This window comes from Rana temporaria, chromosome 3, assembly GCF_905171775.1.
Source record: "Rana temporaria chromosome 3, aRanTem1.1, whole genome shotgun sequence".
NCBI lineage: Eukaryota > Metazoa > Chordata > Amphibia > Anura > Ranidae > Rana > Rana temporaria.
In genome coordinates, this window is record NC_053491.1 from 84,728,181 (window position 1) to 84,742,566 (window position 14,386).

The following is a 14,386-nucleotide window of genomic DNA, read 5'->3' on the forward strand; positions in this document are numbered from 1 at the left end:
GCCCCCATGCTCCGGCATATATGCTCTTTTTTGAACTGTAGTGGTGAAATCACCTCCTACAGCATTGGAGTCGCGGCTTTATATATCGTGGGAGCAAACGCTGTTGCTGTCACGCTAAATAAATCCGCACTGCAACTGAATGGCGTACCTGCTAAGCAAATGATGGTTAACATTAAAACAAAGTAACATTCCAGTATAACAGTAAGATCATACCATACCTGCAAAGCAAATACCTATAAAAAAACATAGTAAAAAATAAAACATTTTTTAACGCAACCTGTGCCTAAAATATATATATATGCCAAAGCATGGGGGCATCCTCCCGCAAAAAAGTTATGCCGCGTACGGTCGGACTTTTCTATGCCGCGTACACACGGTCGGACTTTTCTATGCCGTGTACACATGGTCAGACTTTTCCACGGGAAAGCCTCCGTAGGAATGTCAACCGTATGTACGCGGCATTAGGAGCAAAATCGCTCCTCCGCCCCTGCTGCCCGCATGCTTCGGCATATATGCTCTTTTTTTTAACTGTGGTGGTGAAATCACCTCCTACAGCACTGGAGTCGCGGCTTTATATATCGTGGGAGCAAACGCTGTTGCTGTCAAGATAAATAAGTCCGCGCAACAGCTGAATGGCGTACCTGAAAACAGTAAAATAAATTACATACCTGAAAAGCAAGCATGAAAAAACATAACAACAATAAAACTTTGCAGAATAGAATACAGTAAAAAAGAGCAGAACAATAGAGAGAGAATAGAGAGGGAGAGAACAATAAAACGACAACTATTTTTGGTTTTTTTATTTTATATTTTTTTGTGTGTTTTTATTTTTTACTTTTTTTTTTTTTTTTTTTTAACACTTTTTTTTGTAACTGTGAACTGTAACTTCAACTTTTCGGTTCCAGGTTTGGGTCTCTCAAAATGCGATGGCATCTTGGGAGACCCTGTGTGAGTGTGCCTAGCCTGTGAAATGTTTCACCCTACACTAATAATTAACGTGTGTGTGGAAGCGTTCAAAACATTCACCAATACAAAGACCAGGATTGCCAGGACATTTGGGACAAAAATAACGGGTGTCACGCCTAAATCCGCGCTTGGTACAGACACGACATTTTCTTTGGGGGGCTCGTTGGGTAGGGGTACTCGGGAGGACATAAGAAAAATGCCTCTCATGCAGTCGGCTTACTGCATTTGGTAGGAGATGGTGAGGTACAATACCGCCTGGATACAGGAGTTCTGTGATGATATCCCTCTGGAATTGAAGGAAGGATTCATTCCGTCCTGAAGCTCTGTATACGACATGAGCATTCAGTAGAGCCAATTGAAATAAATGTAGAGACACTTTTTTGTACCAGCGTCTCGTCTTACGGGCAATATGATACGGCGCCATCAACTGGTCGTTGAGGTCCACCCCTCCCATATTAAGGTTATATTCGTGGACACAGAGGGGTTTCTCCACAACACCAGTCGCCGTACGAATTTGGACTGTCGTGTCTGCGTGAAGGGTGGTAAGAACGAAAACATTCCTATTGTCCCGCCACTTCACAGCGAGCAAATTTTTACATCTGCAGCAGGCTCTCGCCCCCGGCCTAACACGGGCATCTACAAGCCGCTGGGGGAAGCCCCGGCGATTAGGTCGCACGGTGCCACATGCTCCAATCTGTTGATCAAATAAGTGGCTAAAAAGTGGCACGCTGCTGTAAAAATTGTCCACATACAAATGGTACCCCTTTCCGAATAAGGGTGACACCAAGTCCCAAACAATCTTGCCAGCGCTCCCCATGTAATCTGGGCATCCTTCCGGCTCTACCTGACTATCTTTTCCCTCGTAAACCCTAAAGCTCCATGTGTAGCCTGTGGCCCTGTCACAGAGCTTATAGAGCTTGACCCCGTATCTGGCACGCTTGCTGGGAAGGAACTGTTTGAAAGACAAGCGGCCAGCAAATTTAATCAGGGACTCATCAACGCATACAACCTGCTGGGGATTAAACAAGGCTGCAAAACGTTCGTTGAAATGGTTTACGAGGGGCCGAATTTTGTAGAGCCGGTCAAATTCAGGGTCTCCACGTGGACGACAAAGTGCATTGTCACTGAAATGCAGGAACCGCAGGATCGCCTCGTATCGTCTCCTGGCCATGTGAGCAGAGAAAATGTACATATGGTCAATGGGATGTGTGGACCAATACATCCGCAATGACGGAAATTTGTGTATGCCCATGTTGAGGGTAAGGCCCAGAAAGGTCTTAAATTCGGAAACCTCGAGAGGTTTCCATTCTTTGGCAAGGCGAGACTGGGGGTTAGCGGCGATGTAAGTACCAGCATATAAATTGGTCTGGTCCACAATAGATCTATAGAGATCTTCCGTGAAATACAGCGAATAAAAATCAAGTGACATAAAGTTCGCTGTATCCACCTGAATACCGGGTTGGCCAGTGAATGGGGGAAGTACAGGTGCTGTAGAAGTGGTGGGGACCCAATCAGGATAGGCAAATTCTACAGGAAGGGCACTATGGGCACGACGGGCCTATCTCTGTCTTTTTCTTGGTGGCAGCGGGACACTACTTGTGCTTGCCACATCGCCAGCTTCAACTGCACTTATGGGACTCGCCACGTCACCAAGTGTTACTGCAGTGCTGGATAAACGACCAGGGTGTACTAGGCCGCTGATGCTTGCCAATTCACCAGAAGGAATAGCGGCGCTAGTACTGGATCTCTGCTCCATACGAGGGTCCTGCGGTTCTTGCTGCTCAACAACATCAGAATGGGATCGGGTACGCCTGGCCTTAGCAGGGACCTCAACTTCGTCGTGCGAGCTATCTGACATGGAGCCGCTGTCGTAAATGGGTTCATATTCTGAGCCAGAATCTGTCAGATGCGTGACCTCCTCCTCTTCACTATCTGACATGCACATGAACTCCAAGGCCTGCTTATCATTGTACCTTCGGTTTGCCATTTTGGACTCTAAATTTAGTGGTACAATGGTAAGGATTCACAGGTAAAAAAAGCACCTGACTATAGAAAAGCAAATGTAGAAAACGCTTCAAAAAAAACTGTAAGCGATCGCAGGGATCAGGCCTGTCTCTGCGAACGCTGCAGTTATGTGTCTTGTGTTTTGTAAGTGACAGTGATCGATCGATACTGCACTTGGGTGGGTTGGGCTGGGCAGAGGGGGAAAACGCAGGTGCTAGCGGGTATCTGGGCTGATTCCGCTAACAATGCGTTTTTGGGTACCCTAAACTGCTGGGTACGCTAGTATAGATCTGATCAGATCAGGTATCGATCCGTTCAGATCCTATACCACTAAGGGGGGTGTATGCTTAGCGAGTGGGTGTAAGCGGTACTGGCTCTAACCTAACGCTGCCTGGGGTGACGCAGACCCTGACTGGCGCTAAAATTAAATTTATATCACCCGCCGGGTGATCAGGGGGTTAAACCTATTGGGTTATATACGGCGGGTGCTCTGATGCTATAAACAGCAAACTAACCAACCAGCGTCAACCGTAACACTTATACGGTGATCACTGGTGAAAGGGTTAACTAGGGGGCAATCAGGGGGTTAAAACCTTTATTCGGTAATATATGGGGGTACCTAACGCTTTCTAAAAACCTGGTGGCGAACCTAAAATAACTAAATAACTAACTGGCTAACCACGTCACCAGTGACACTTATACAGTGATCAGTGGTGAAAGGGTTAACTCTAGGGGCAATCAGGGGTTAAAACCTTTATTTATGGGGGTACCTAACGCTATATAAACCTGGCGGCGAACCTCAAAAAAAACTAACTGCCTAGCGGCAACAGTGACACTAATACAGCGATCAGAAACCGATCGCTTAGTGACACTGGCAATAGGGGTGAAAGGGTTAACTCTAGGGGCAATCAGGGGTTAAAACCTTTATTTATGGGGGTACCTAACGCTATATAAACCTGGCGGCGAACCTCAAAAAAAACTAACTGCCTAGCGGCAACAGTGACACTAATGCAGCGATCAGAAACCGATCGCTTAGTGACACTGGCAATAGGGGTGAAAGGGTTAACTTTAGGGGCAATCAGGGGTTAAACCTTTATTGGGGGGGGGGTAGGGGGCTACCCTGGACCTAAAGGGGCCTAAACCTAACTGCCCTGACACTTTTTTCTGTCACACTGACACTAAAAGCAGTGATCAGAAAATAAATGATCACTGCAATCAGTGACACTGTGACAGGGGGTGATCTGGGGGTGCTGGGGGGGTGATCGGGGGGGGTTATGTGCCTATGTGTGCTGTGTCAGTGTGCTGTTGGTGCAACTCACAGTACTGACGTCTTCTCTCCTCTGGAATCAAACGAAAAGACCGCCAGAGGGGAGAAAACGTCACTTCCTCCCTGCCTGTGTTTACAGTTACACAGGCAGGGAGGGCTCTGCTGCAATCCGATTCGCCGAGGGAGATCGAGAGGGGACGGCTGGAAACCAATAGCCGCCCCCTCCTCCCGGACCTCCCGTACACCGTTCCCGGCCACCGCATGTACCGGAGGGGGTCCCGATCGGACCCCCGTACCTATACGCCCATGTGCCTGTACGTGCCATATTGTGGACGTATATGTACATGCGGTGGTCGGGAACTGGTTAAGTGTATTTTTTCCCAAAAAAATTGCATTTGAAAAACCGCCACACAAACATCTTTATTCCCTAGGGCCTCTGCTTTAAATATATAAATGCTTAGGGTTCTAACTAGTTTTCTAGCAAAAAATACTGATTGTTACATGTGAACAAAAAGTGACAGAAAGGGCTGGTCTAGAGGTGGTTAAACATGTCAATATTAGATAACTCTGCAATACCAGCAATTCTGGAAATGCCAGAGTTGTCAATATTACCAGTCTGGGTATGTACACCATACGCATTAAATGTGATGCTCCGATTTAAGAGAAGACCAAACAACATGACAATGTAAGAAGAAAGTGGAATCATCAATAGTAGCCTAAAGGACGTAATATTTAATCTTAGCAGACAGAGGACAGTTTGCAAGGAGATGCATCAAAAATTTAAATATGTCAAACCATATGACTGACAGTAATAACATAAGGATAAAGTTATCTAGAGACAGAACCGAGGAACTTCACTTGTCTTTGTAGCACATACAAAATGCTTTTTACGTTTTCATGAATATTAAGTCCACAAATTATACTCAATGCATAGGAGAATAAGAAAACAATGTGAGACAGGCACTGGTTAATGCCATAGCCCTTTTGGCCATTTTCTAAAATGTAGTAGACAAGTACCTTAATACAAGGCAAGGTAATTTAATATATCTTCAGAATAAAAGGGATCAGTACAAAATGTAATTGTGGAGTACACAAAATCTCTTCTCTCAAGGACAAAATATCACCTAAGACTACAGCGAGGTTATTGGAAGCTAATATGCTTTAGGGCATATGAGAAAAGAAAATTGATGGGGGATGTAGAGCATCAAGGTGTTATGAGATCAGAGAGACAATTTAGAAACTATCTTACAAGCACTGACAGCCAAGGCAAGATTTTTAGCTATACCAGTTTTTAGACATGGTCCTTTGACTTAAATGCCCTTGTATCTATTGATCTATAGACAGCCATGTTACATGTATACTGTATTACAAAAGTTACTATTGGAACCTACTTTGGAATTTGTGTATGTGAGATTATGTATATATATACACATACATACACATATACACATACATACATATATACATACACACACATATATATATATATATATATATATATACATACACACACACACACACACACACACACATATATATATATACACACACGCACACACACACTACACACACACACACACACAAATGTTTGGTTTTCTTTAAAGTGTTACTAAACCCAGGATCCTGCATTCACTTTATCTGGTCTCCCACAGTACACAGGACATGGAAACGCAATTATATTAGTAAATATAAACTTCTAAATCCCCTTTTTCATCAGCAGTATATAGAAGTCTAGTGACTTCTATCAGTGTCTGGCCGAGCACTGGTTAAAGCTTGTAGGAGGGGTGTTTCTTTTTCCCCTGACTGACCTATGAGGCTGCATGACCCCTGTCTGGACAGTGCCGATTACATGCACCTTCCCCAACAAATAAAGAAAAATAACTTTCTAGCAATACACACCAAACTGAGCTGGAGCGCGCAATACCCCGATAAATACGGTACTGGTAAAAAAAAAAAAAAAAGTCTTAGTCACAAAATCGACACAATCTATTATGAAATTACTAACACCTGCCAACTCTTGCTTTCATTGGTCTGACAAGGTTATTGGTAGTCTCAATGACCAAGAGAAAGATGCAGGGGGTGGGAGAGGGCACGCAAGTGTTGGACTTTAAGGGCCTGTTGATTTTTTTAATGAATCTTCAATACATGCAAAGTAAAAATCAATGTTTTCCTATCACCTTAGTTCACACTACTGCATTCAGTTCCAGTGCTTTAAACACTTGCCTATCACAGCAATTTTTTAATTGTTCAGATACATTTTAAAATCTGCATTGTTTGCCACACAATTTCCCCTAAACATTAAATATTTTCTAAAAGCAGAGGTCATGGAGAATAAAATAGTGGTCGTTTAATGGTTTTTATCACATAATTGCTCAGCTGTTTATCGAAGGCAAATTTTCAAGAAAAAATATACTTGATTGAATTTTAGTGACACAAACAACCTCATAATTTTATTTTATGTAAAAAAATTGAGTATTACGTGCAGTAATTGTGCTTGCTGTTGGTTAAGGCCAATGAGGTGTATGCCGCCTGGTAGACATTTCTCTTTAATTTACAATTTACTTTTTAATTGAAAACTGGGAGTACAGCTATTACTATTTTTCCACTGCGCCAAACAGACTTTTAGGTCTCCGCTCCTGCAGCCGCATGCTTCTGCTCAATCACAGAGCACTTTGCATTTTGTAAATGGGTTCATGCAACACAAAGCCTTCTGTGAACGGACAGCAAAGGGGCAAGCAGAGCAGCTAGTGAATAAGAAAGTATCATGATAGTTTATTCACAACATTTAGAAAAATAGTAAATTGAAGGGATAAGTCCACAAGGTGGCATGTGCATTGTTGGACTAGCCCCATAGTAGACCAGGACATTTTAGAAAGTGGCTAAATCTCTTGAGTTTAACTTCAAAGTATGGCATTAGGTTAAAGATATGCATGTTTTAAAACCACAATCAATTAAATTAGGGCTGCGGAAATTAACGATTAATCTTTAATTTCTTTGATCGATCAAAATAATTTTGATCAGTACGATCCGCGGATTGAGCTCCGCTGTTATGCCAAGAAAAGGCAGCGGCTTCGGCCTAGCTCCGGAGCGGCGGCCATCTTGGTACACCCCGCGGCAGCCTAGTAGCGGCACGCTGACGTCGTCATCACCTGTCTTGCTTGTGTTGTCTACCGACGGGTCTACCTGCTGTCCTTTCTATTATGGTAAGAGCAGACAATCTTCCCATATATACAGTGGGGGAGATGTGGACATTACAGTATAGGGGGAGATGTCTACTATGAAGTGAATGACAATCAATATACTAGATACATTTTATAATTAAAGTTAAAAACGTTTACGTTTTTCTTAAAGTAAAAAAAAAAAAAAAAAAAAAAAAAATTGTAAAAACTGTTCGCCAGATTCAGATAGCTTTACGCCAGCGTATAAGTAGATACGCCGACGTAACTCTGAATCTATGCCGTCCTAAATTTAAGCATATTCTGGAAACCAGATACGCTTAAATTAGGCTAAGATACGAGCGGCGTAAGTCTCCTACGCCGTCGTATCTTAGGGTGCAATATTTAGGCTGGCCGCTAGGTGGCGCTTCTGTTGAGTTCAGCGTAGAATATGCAAATGACTAGATACGCCGATTCAGAAACGTACGTGCGCCCGGCGCATTTTTTTTACGTTGTTTGCGTACAGCTTTTTCCGGCGTAAAGTTAGTCGAACAAATAGCTGGCCTAGTCAATGTTAAGTATGGCCGTCGTTCCCGAGTTGAAATTTGAAATTTTTACGTTGTTTGCGTAAGTTGTCCGTGACTGGGGCTGGACGTAATTTACGTTCACGACAAAACCAATACGTCCTTGCGGCGTACTTTGGAGCAATGCACACTGGGATATGTACACGGACGGCACATGCCCCGTTCGGAAAAACGTCAATCACGTCGGGTCACCACCCATTTACATAAAACACGCCCCCTCATCCTCATTTGAATTAGGTGCGCTTACGCCGGACCCATTTACGCTACGCCGCCGTAACTTAGGAGGCAAGTGCTTTGTGAATACAGCACTTACTTACAGCGGCGTAGCGTAAATACGATACGCTACGCCGCCTGAAAGATGCGCCGTCGTACCTGAATCTGGCTATGTATGTGCGTTATAATTAATCAAAATAAGTTGATTAAAAAAAATCAATTAATTGAACACGGAAATGTTATTCAGTAACAGCCCTAATTTAAATGAATGCCCCTCCTATAATTAAAGCATTCTCCTACAGTGGCTGGCTGGCTGAATGCACAGCAAAACAAGGTGCTCCTGGAAATTTTTCTAAAACATTTGCAACTATGCTTGTAGACTAGTGCTTAGGGTACTAGGAAAAATGTATCAGTTTCAGCAACTACAACTATTTTTATAGGTAGTTCTATACATAAGGAAGACTGCAAGATGCCTCTAGCAGAACATTATTTAGGAATAAGCATCTCACAATGTGAAACACGTTAGTCATTCCTTTCCTGTTGTCCATCTTTTATTTTGACTGTACAACTTTGGATTCTTTTTGATTTTAGTCAATAAAGATGTCAATCAACAGAGTGCGGCAGTCCAGGATATTTGCTTATCTCAGAACATTATTTTAGTGAAAACAAATACAATCACATGATAAAGAATGGTTTTGGTTAAAAAAGGGACATCATTCAGGTCTGCATAGGGTAGCATAATATTTAAATACCCTGCACACAGGCCCCTAATAATTTTAGTGTATAACATGCAGGCTAATGTCAATATACCTGAAATGGGATTTACTGTGCGAATTCCCAAAGCAATAGTAAACTCCTCTTTCCAATGAAAAATCACATATGGAGTGAATGAGAATTACTTACTCTTCATACAGGGAAGACTGCAGGCTTTTATTGCCAAGATGGTGTTGTCCATTTGCTAGCCATCCAATTTAAAACTGCTATTTTTAATGGACAACAGTAATTTACATTGCCCTCAAGGGTAGAAAGCTTTTATTAAGCTATGTCAAGCAGAGAACCAAACTAATGAAAGCTCCAAGCAGTTTGAGAAGATGCCCTCTTAATTTTAGAGCTCTGTGCCATAAATAACCGTTTAATCAGGATAGCTAGGAATTCAGACAATGTAGAAAAAGGTCAGTTAACAATAACCTGACCTTCTTGCAGAATATTAAATGTAAAAATTATTTTTCGGGCATGATCCTCACACAAAGAATACTAAAATATTCATCAAATATTTTTTTACAAAACAAAAATTTACAAAATAAAAAATCTTTTTAGATACCAGTATTTTTTTGCCTTGTATATGGCTTGGACCACTTTATACACATTTCCACTAATGTGGGCATTCAGCACCGGCAACAGAACCCCGCAAGTACAATGTAATAAGATCACATGAAGGCTTTGTACCGTGTACGCACAAGCTCAGAATTCCCATTGAACAGAAAGAAGAGTCTATACTACTACTATCCATGTAAGGCCTATTATTGTAAGACATTTCAAATCTTAAACTTTGGGAAAACTGAATGTTCCCCCTGGGCACTGCTCCCCTACTGCAAGGGTTAACTGCTCATTTATATCTATGGGGCAGAGGGAAGAAGTTTTACATATTTTTGCTCATGCAGGCCCCTTTGTGCTCCTGGACTGGTCCCTGCAACCTCTTCTTCAGTAGTCAAAGGTCCTCTGACATTATCAAGGCCAAAGCATGCACCATAGACCTCCATTGGACGTCAGGGTGCAGCGGGACAATTCACTGTTGGAAATGAGAAGAGTACCATTTGATGGGGGAGAGTAGAATCATGCTCTTACGGTTTCCTAGACTAAATGAGCAGTTAACTCCTGCAGTGTGGGCACAGCCCCACTGAAAGTGTATTCTTTAAAGCTGAACCCTGGGACAGCCTAAATATATTCATGCCTCATGAATTTTGCACTAAATGTCTGAAGGGGAAAAGCCCACTTTACAGAAATGTATATGCATCATTCACTACTAAAACACAGAGAGGCTCACAGAACTACAGTAGGTAGACTTTTTTCATTTGGGTTTATTTTGAGACTTAGGTTGGCCATACATTATACAATTTTCTTATTCAATTTTCTTTAGATTTACATTTACCTATGTAGTGCAAGGGCCTAACTGATTGCATACAAATTGTAAGTTTTTAGGTTTGACCTCATATTATATGGTTTTGGTAAATCTAAAAAGGAAAATTGTATTATGTATGGCCAGCCTTGGACAATAAATCGACCAATAAGTGGTAAACTGCAGAATAACTAAGCATATAATAAGTTGTACCCTTGTGTGACCTGTTGTTGCTTGTTTTAAAATGAAAGACAAAACACCTACTTCAGTGATAAGGAAAAGTCAATCTTGCTGGTCTCGCTGTTTCGCACCAGGTAACTTGCTTCTTTACAAAGCCTCAGGAGACTCTCTGCATCTGTGCGGCTGATTGCACCGTGGTACCAGCTGTGAGGGCATCAGATTATTAAAGAAAACAAAAGAACAAAAAAGGTTGTCTCATTGAAGGAACGGGGTTGGCTACTACTCTATTCTCAATATAAAAAATGTCTGCATGTTATATTTAGAGATTATATATATATATATATATATATATATATATATATATATATATATATATATATATATATATATATATATATATATATATATATATATATATATATATATATATATATATATACACACACACATACATACATACATACATATACACACACACACACACACATACATACATACATACATACATACATACATATACACACATACACACACATATATATATATACATACATACACACACACACACACACACACACACATACATACATACATACATACATACATATACACAAATTATATACACACATAGCAGATACAGAAATGTTAAGATTTTCCTAGCAATGAGGATCATTGTAGATTATAGCAGTAAGTGAGCCTCCATTCTTTCTACTGCTACTAATGCGATATGTTATAAAACAAAATATATTAATCAGTCCGTGATCTGTGACATTTTTAAAGAATACACTGGAGGATTATGAAATGATACATTTACCTTTTAACAAAAATAAATAAATGCACATTTTTTTGCAGGTAGAATGTGCATTAATTCTCTTTTGTGTTTCTGGAGCCTCTAAAGCATCACTGGTGCCATTCAAGTCTCCTGCAGACCAGTCAATGTGTCTGTGTTCCCGTACATCATACGGGCAAGCAGATACAAACTGAGAGGAAGACTCAATGAACAGCGCTGTGGTAGGTCATTAATAACTACAAGCCAACAGCCTCAAAGATGTCAGGACTTGTAGTTTTCCCATTCACAGAGGACTGTGAATGGGTGACATAGCCAGGTGGGCAGAGCCATGTTTTTAAAACCCCTGCTAGCTGTCGAGTGGGGGTCGGACAGTGTCATCTGTTCGTAAACATGTTATACCCTGAATATGGGTGTAACGCAACATGTTACGAAAGGGGAGTCATACTTGGTTGGAGAAGGAGGCAGAATTGCCAGTCATTAGCCATGAATTAGGTATTGGGTATATAGCAATTATATCTCTAAAATGGAGCAAGGAATAACCCAAAAACATATGGGGAGAACAGGTGGAATTTGGACACCATTTATCTCAGGAATTCATGCACAAAATGTATAAAGTACATAATAGATTAACATGTTTATTGGGAAGTCTACTTCATAAATATATATACTACAGTGAAACAAGTCCACAATAGTGCCCCACCTCCCTGACTGCGCAAGGTGAAATCTTGAGAAGTAATATGCCAAAAAAGATGTAATAAAAAAATACCTTTTAGGAATGTTGATGGTGCTCTATTCTAACCTCTACAGCTAAAAGACAGGTATTTGCACCCACTTCCGGCCCCACAGTTTGCGGGTAGACTGAGGGCAGGACGTCACCCCCCCCCCCCGTTGTGTTCTGGGAACACTCTGCTCCCAGAGCACAGCGGGAGCCAGTCAGCAGGCGCAGCGCGACTCGTGCAATGCGCCATAGGGAACCAGGCAGTTAAGCCGGAGCGCTTCACTTCCTGGTTCCCTCACCAAAGATGGTGGGGGGGGGCAGCAGAGTGACGAGCTATCGCTAATCCTCTGCTGCGGACGGCCCTCACTCAGGACAGGTAAGTGTGCCGATATTAAAAGTCAGCAGCTGCAGTATTTGTAGCTGCTGACTTTTATTTTTTTTTTTTCAGCGGACACCTGCTTTAATGGATTCCAAAGCTAATGTTAAAAACGTATTTCTATTTAATGGGGTTGTAAAGGTTTGTCTTTTATTTTCTAAATAGGTTCCTTTAAGCTAGTGCATTGTTGGTTCACTTACCTTTTCCTTCGATTTCCCTTCTAAATGTTTTATTTCTTTGTTTGAATTTCTCACTCCCTGTTTCTTCTCAGTAAGCTTTCCACCATCATCCAAGTAGTGGAAAGTCATTTAGAACAGCTTACTGAACACCTTACTGAGGAGGAACAGGAAGTGAGAAATTCAGACAAAGAAAACAAAGAAAAAAACATTTAGAAGGGAAATGGAAGGAGAAGGTAAGTGAACCAACAATGCACAAGCTTAAAGTAACCTATTTAGAAAATAAAAAACAAACCTTTACAACCCCTTTAAGTCGTAAATAGCTCATCGAACAGTCTCCTAAATCTGTGATCAATTGTTTGATCCCAGTGTAAAAAATATTTTATTGTGCCCCAGCAACAATATTAATGATACTTACAATTGACTTTCTAATGGCAGGGAAGGGTCTATCCTTTCTCCCACTGAGTTGGTGTGTTCTATACTTGGATTCTTGGTTGCCTTCAAGTTCCCAGCTGAGTGTCTGTGCGTGTGTCTGAGTCTGTCCTCTCTGGATGATGACATGCCTGTTTTATCAGCACCATCAAACTGGGCTGAAGAGAGAGAGAGAAACTATAAACTGTAATTTTGCTGACCACAGAACAGAAAGAACAAATGCATTAAAAATAATTAAAGTAGAACTATAGGCAATTTTTTTTTCTATTTTGGACAGGGTAAGGGAGATTTATACCCCTCTGTCCGATTTATTTTTGCCACATGTGTCCCATTGGAGAGAGATTTACCATCACTTCCTGTTCCGTAGCCAAAAACAGGAAGTGAAAAAATCCCAGCAAATCACAGGAATCTTTTGGGGACACTGTCCCCATTGGAAGATTTCCCCTCTACTAACTTTTCTAGGGACAACCCAAAATTTGGGATTTTTTTTTACGTTAACTTTCAAAGATAATGGTAAACAGGACAAATAGAGGGGGTGAATCTGCCTAACTGGGACACAGTAAACAATAAAAACTGACAGGTGTTCTAATCCTCTACACTATCAAAACAAAGAAAAAAGTTTGCCTTTAGTTGTACTTTAAAGGGGGCATTTGTATTCATGTAACCTTGCCTATTTAGGGAAGGCCATAACACCTGCATAAGTCCTAAGGATAAATTCACTTCCTGTGCAATGTTTTTCACTAAAGGGGTGTAGAAAACTGTGAAACTGAAGATTAATCTATCCTAGATTTCCACACAACAAAGAAATTGCAATAAGCTATAGATGATGGCTCACAGTCTACAGCAGGTGCTCAACCTTTTAAAAAAGAGTGAGGTCAACTTAAGTGAATCAAGATCATTTTCCATGGAATCACTCCTTGATGGAGGTTTACCCACCGTTTAATCACCATCACAAAAAACAAAAAGGGGATGGCACTAGTATGAACACTAAGGCCCCTTTCACACTGGGGGGCATCAGCAGTAAAGCGTCGCTTTATCTTCAATTTGCGACGCTATTTGGCGGCTAGCGGGGTGCTTTTACCCCCCACTAGCGGCCGAGAAAGGGTTAAACCCTGCGCAAAGCACCTCTACAGAGGAGCTTTGCTGGCGGCATAGCCGCGGTGGCCCATTGATTTCAATGGGCAGGAGCGGTATAAACACGGCTCCTTCACCGCTACAAAGATGCTGCTAGCAAGACTTTTTTTACCGTCCTGCTAGCACACCGCTCCAGTACGAAAGCCCTCGGGGGTTTGACACTGGAGAGACAGCAGCGGCTGTTTCAGGTCCCTTTGCAGGCGATATTTTTAGCGTTAAAGTGCGCCTGCAAAGTGACCCAATGTGAAAGGGGTCTGACTGTTTACTTTTTGAAG

The 14,386-nt window shown here is 41.6% G+C and overlaps 1 protein-coding gene across 4 annotated transcripts in view; it reads right to left on the bottom strand.

Annotated features, from left to right (window-relative positions):
* The window catches only part of SHF (Src homology 2 domain containing F), a 322,209-nt gene that overhangs the window by 59,917 nt on the left and 247,906 nt on the right, over nt 1-14,386 (bottom strand). For 3 of the 4 annotated variants that reach the window (XM_040342834.1, XM_040342835.1, XM_040342836.1), the window contains 2 exons: nt 12,964-13,135; nt 10,570-10,689 (listed from right to left, as the gene is read on the bottom strand). The exons of the other annotated variant lie outside the window; for it this stretch is intronic. In XM_040342834.1, the coding sequence (XP_040198768.1) occupies nt 10,570-10,689; nt 12,964-13,135 (292 nt within the window). The remainder of the gene's footprint in view (nt 1-10,569; nt 10,690-12,963; nt 13,136-14,386) is intronic. 4 annotated transcript variants of the gene reach the window in all.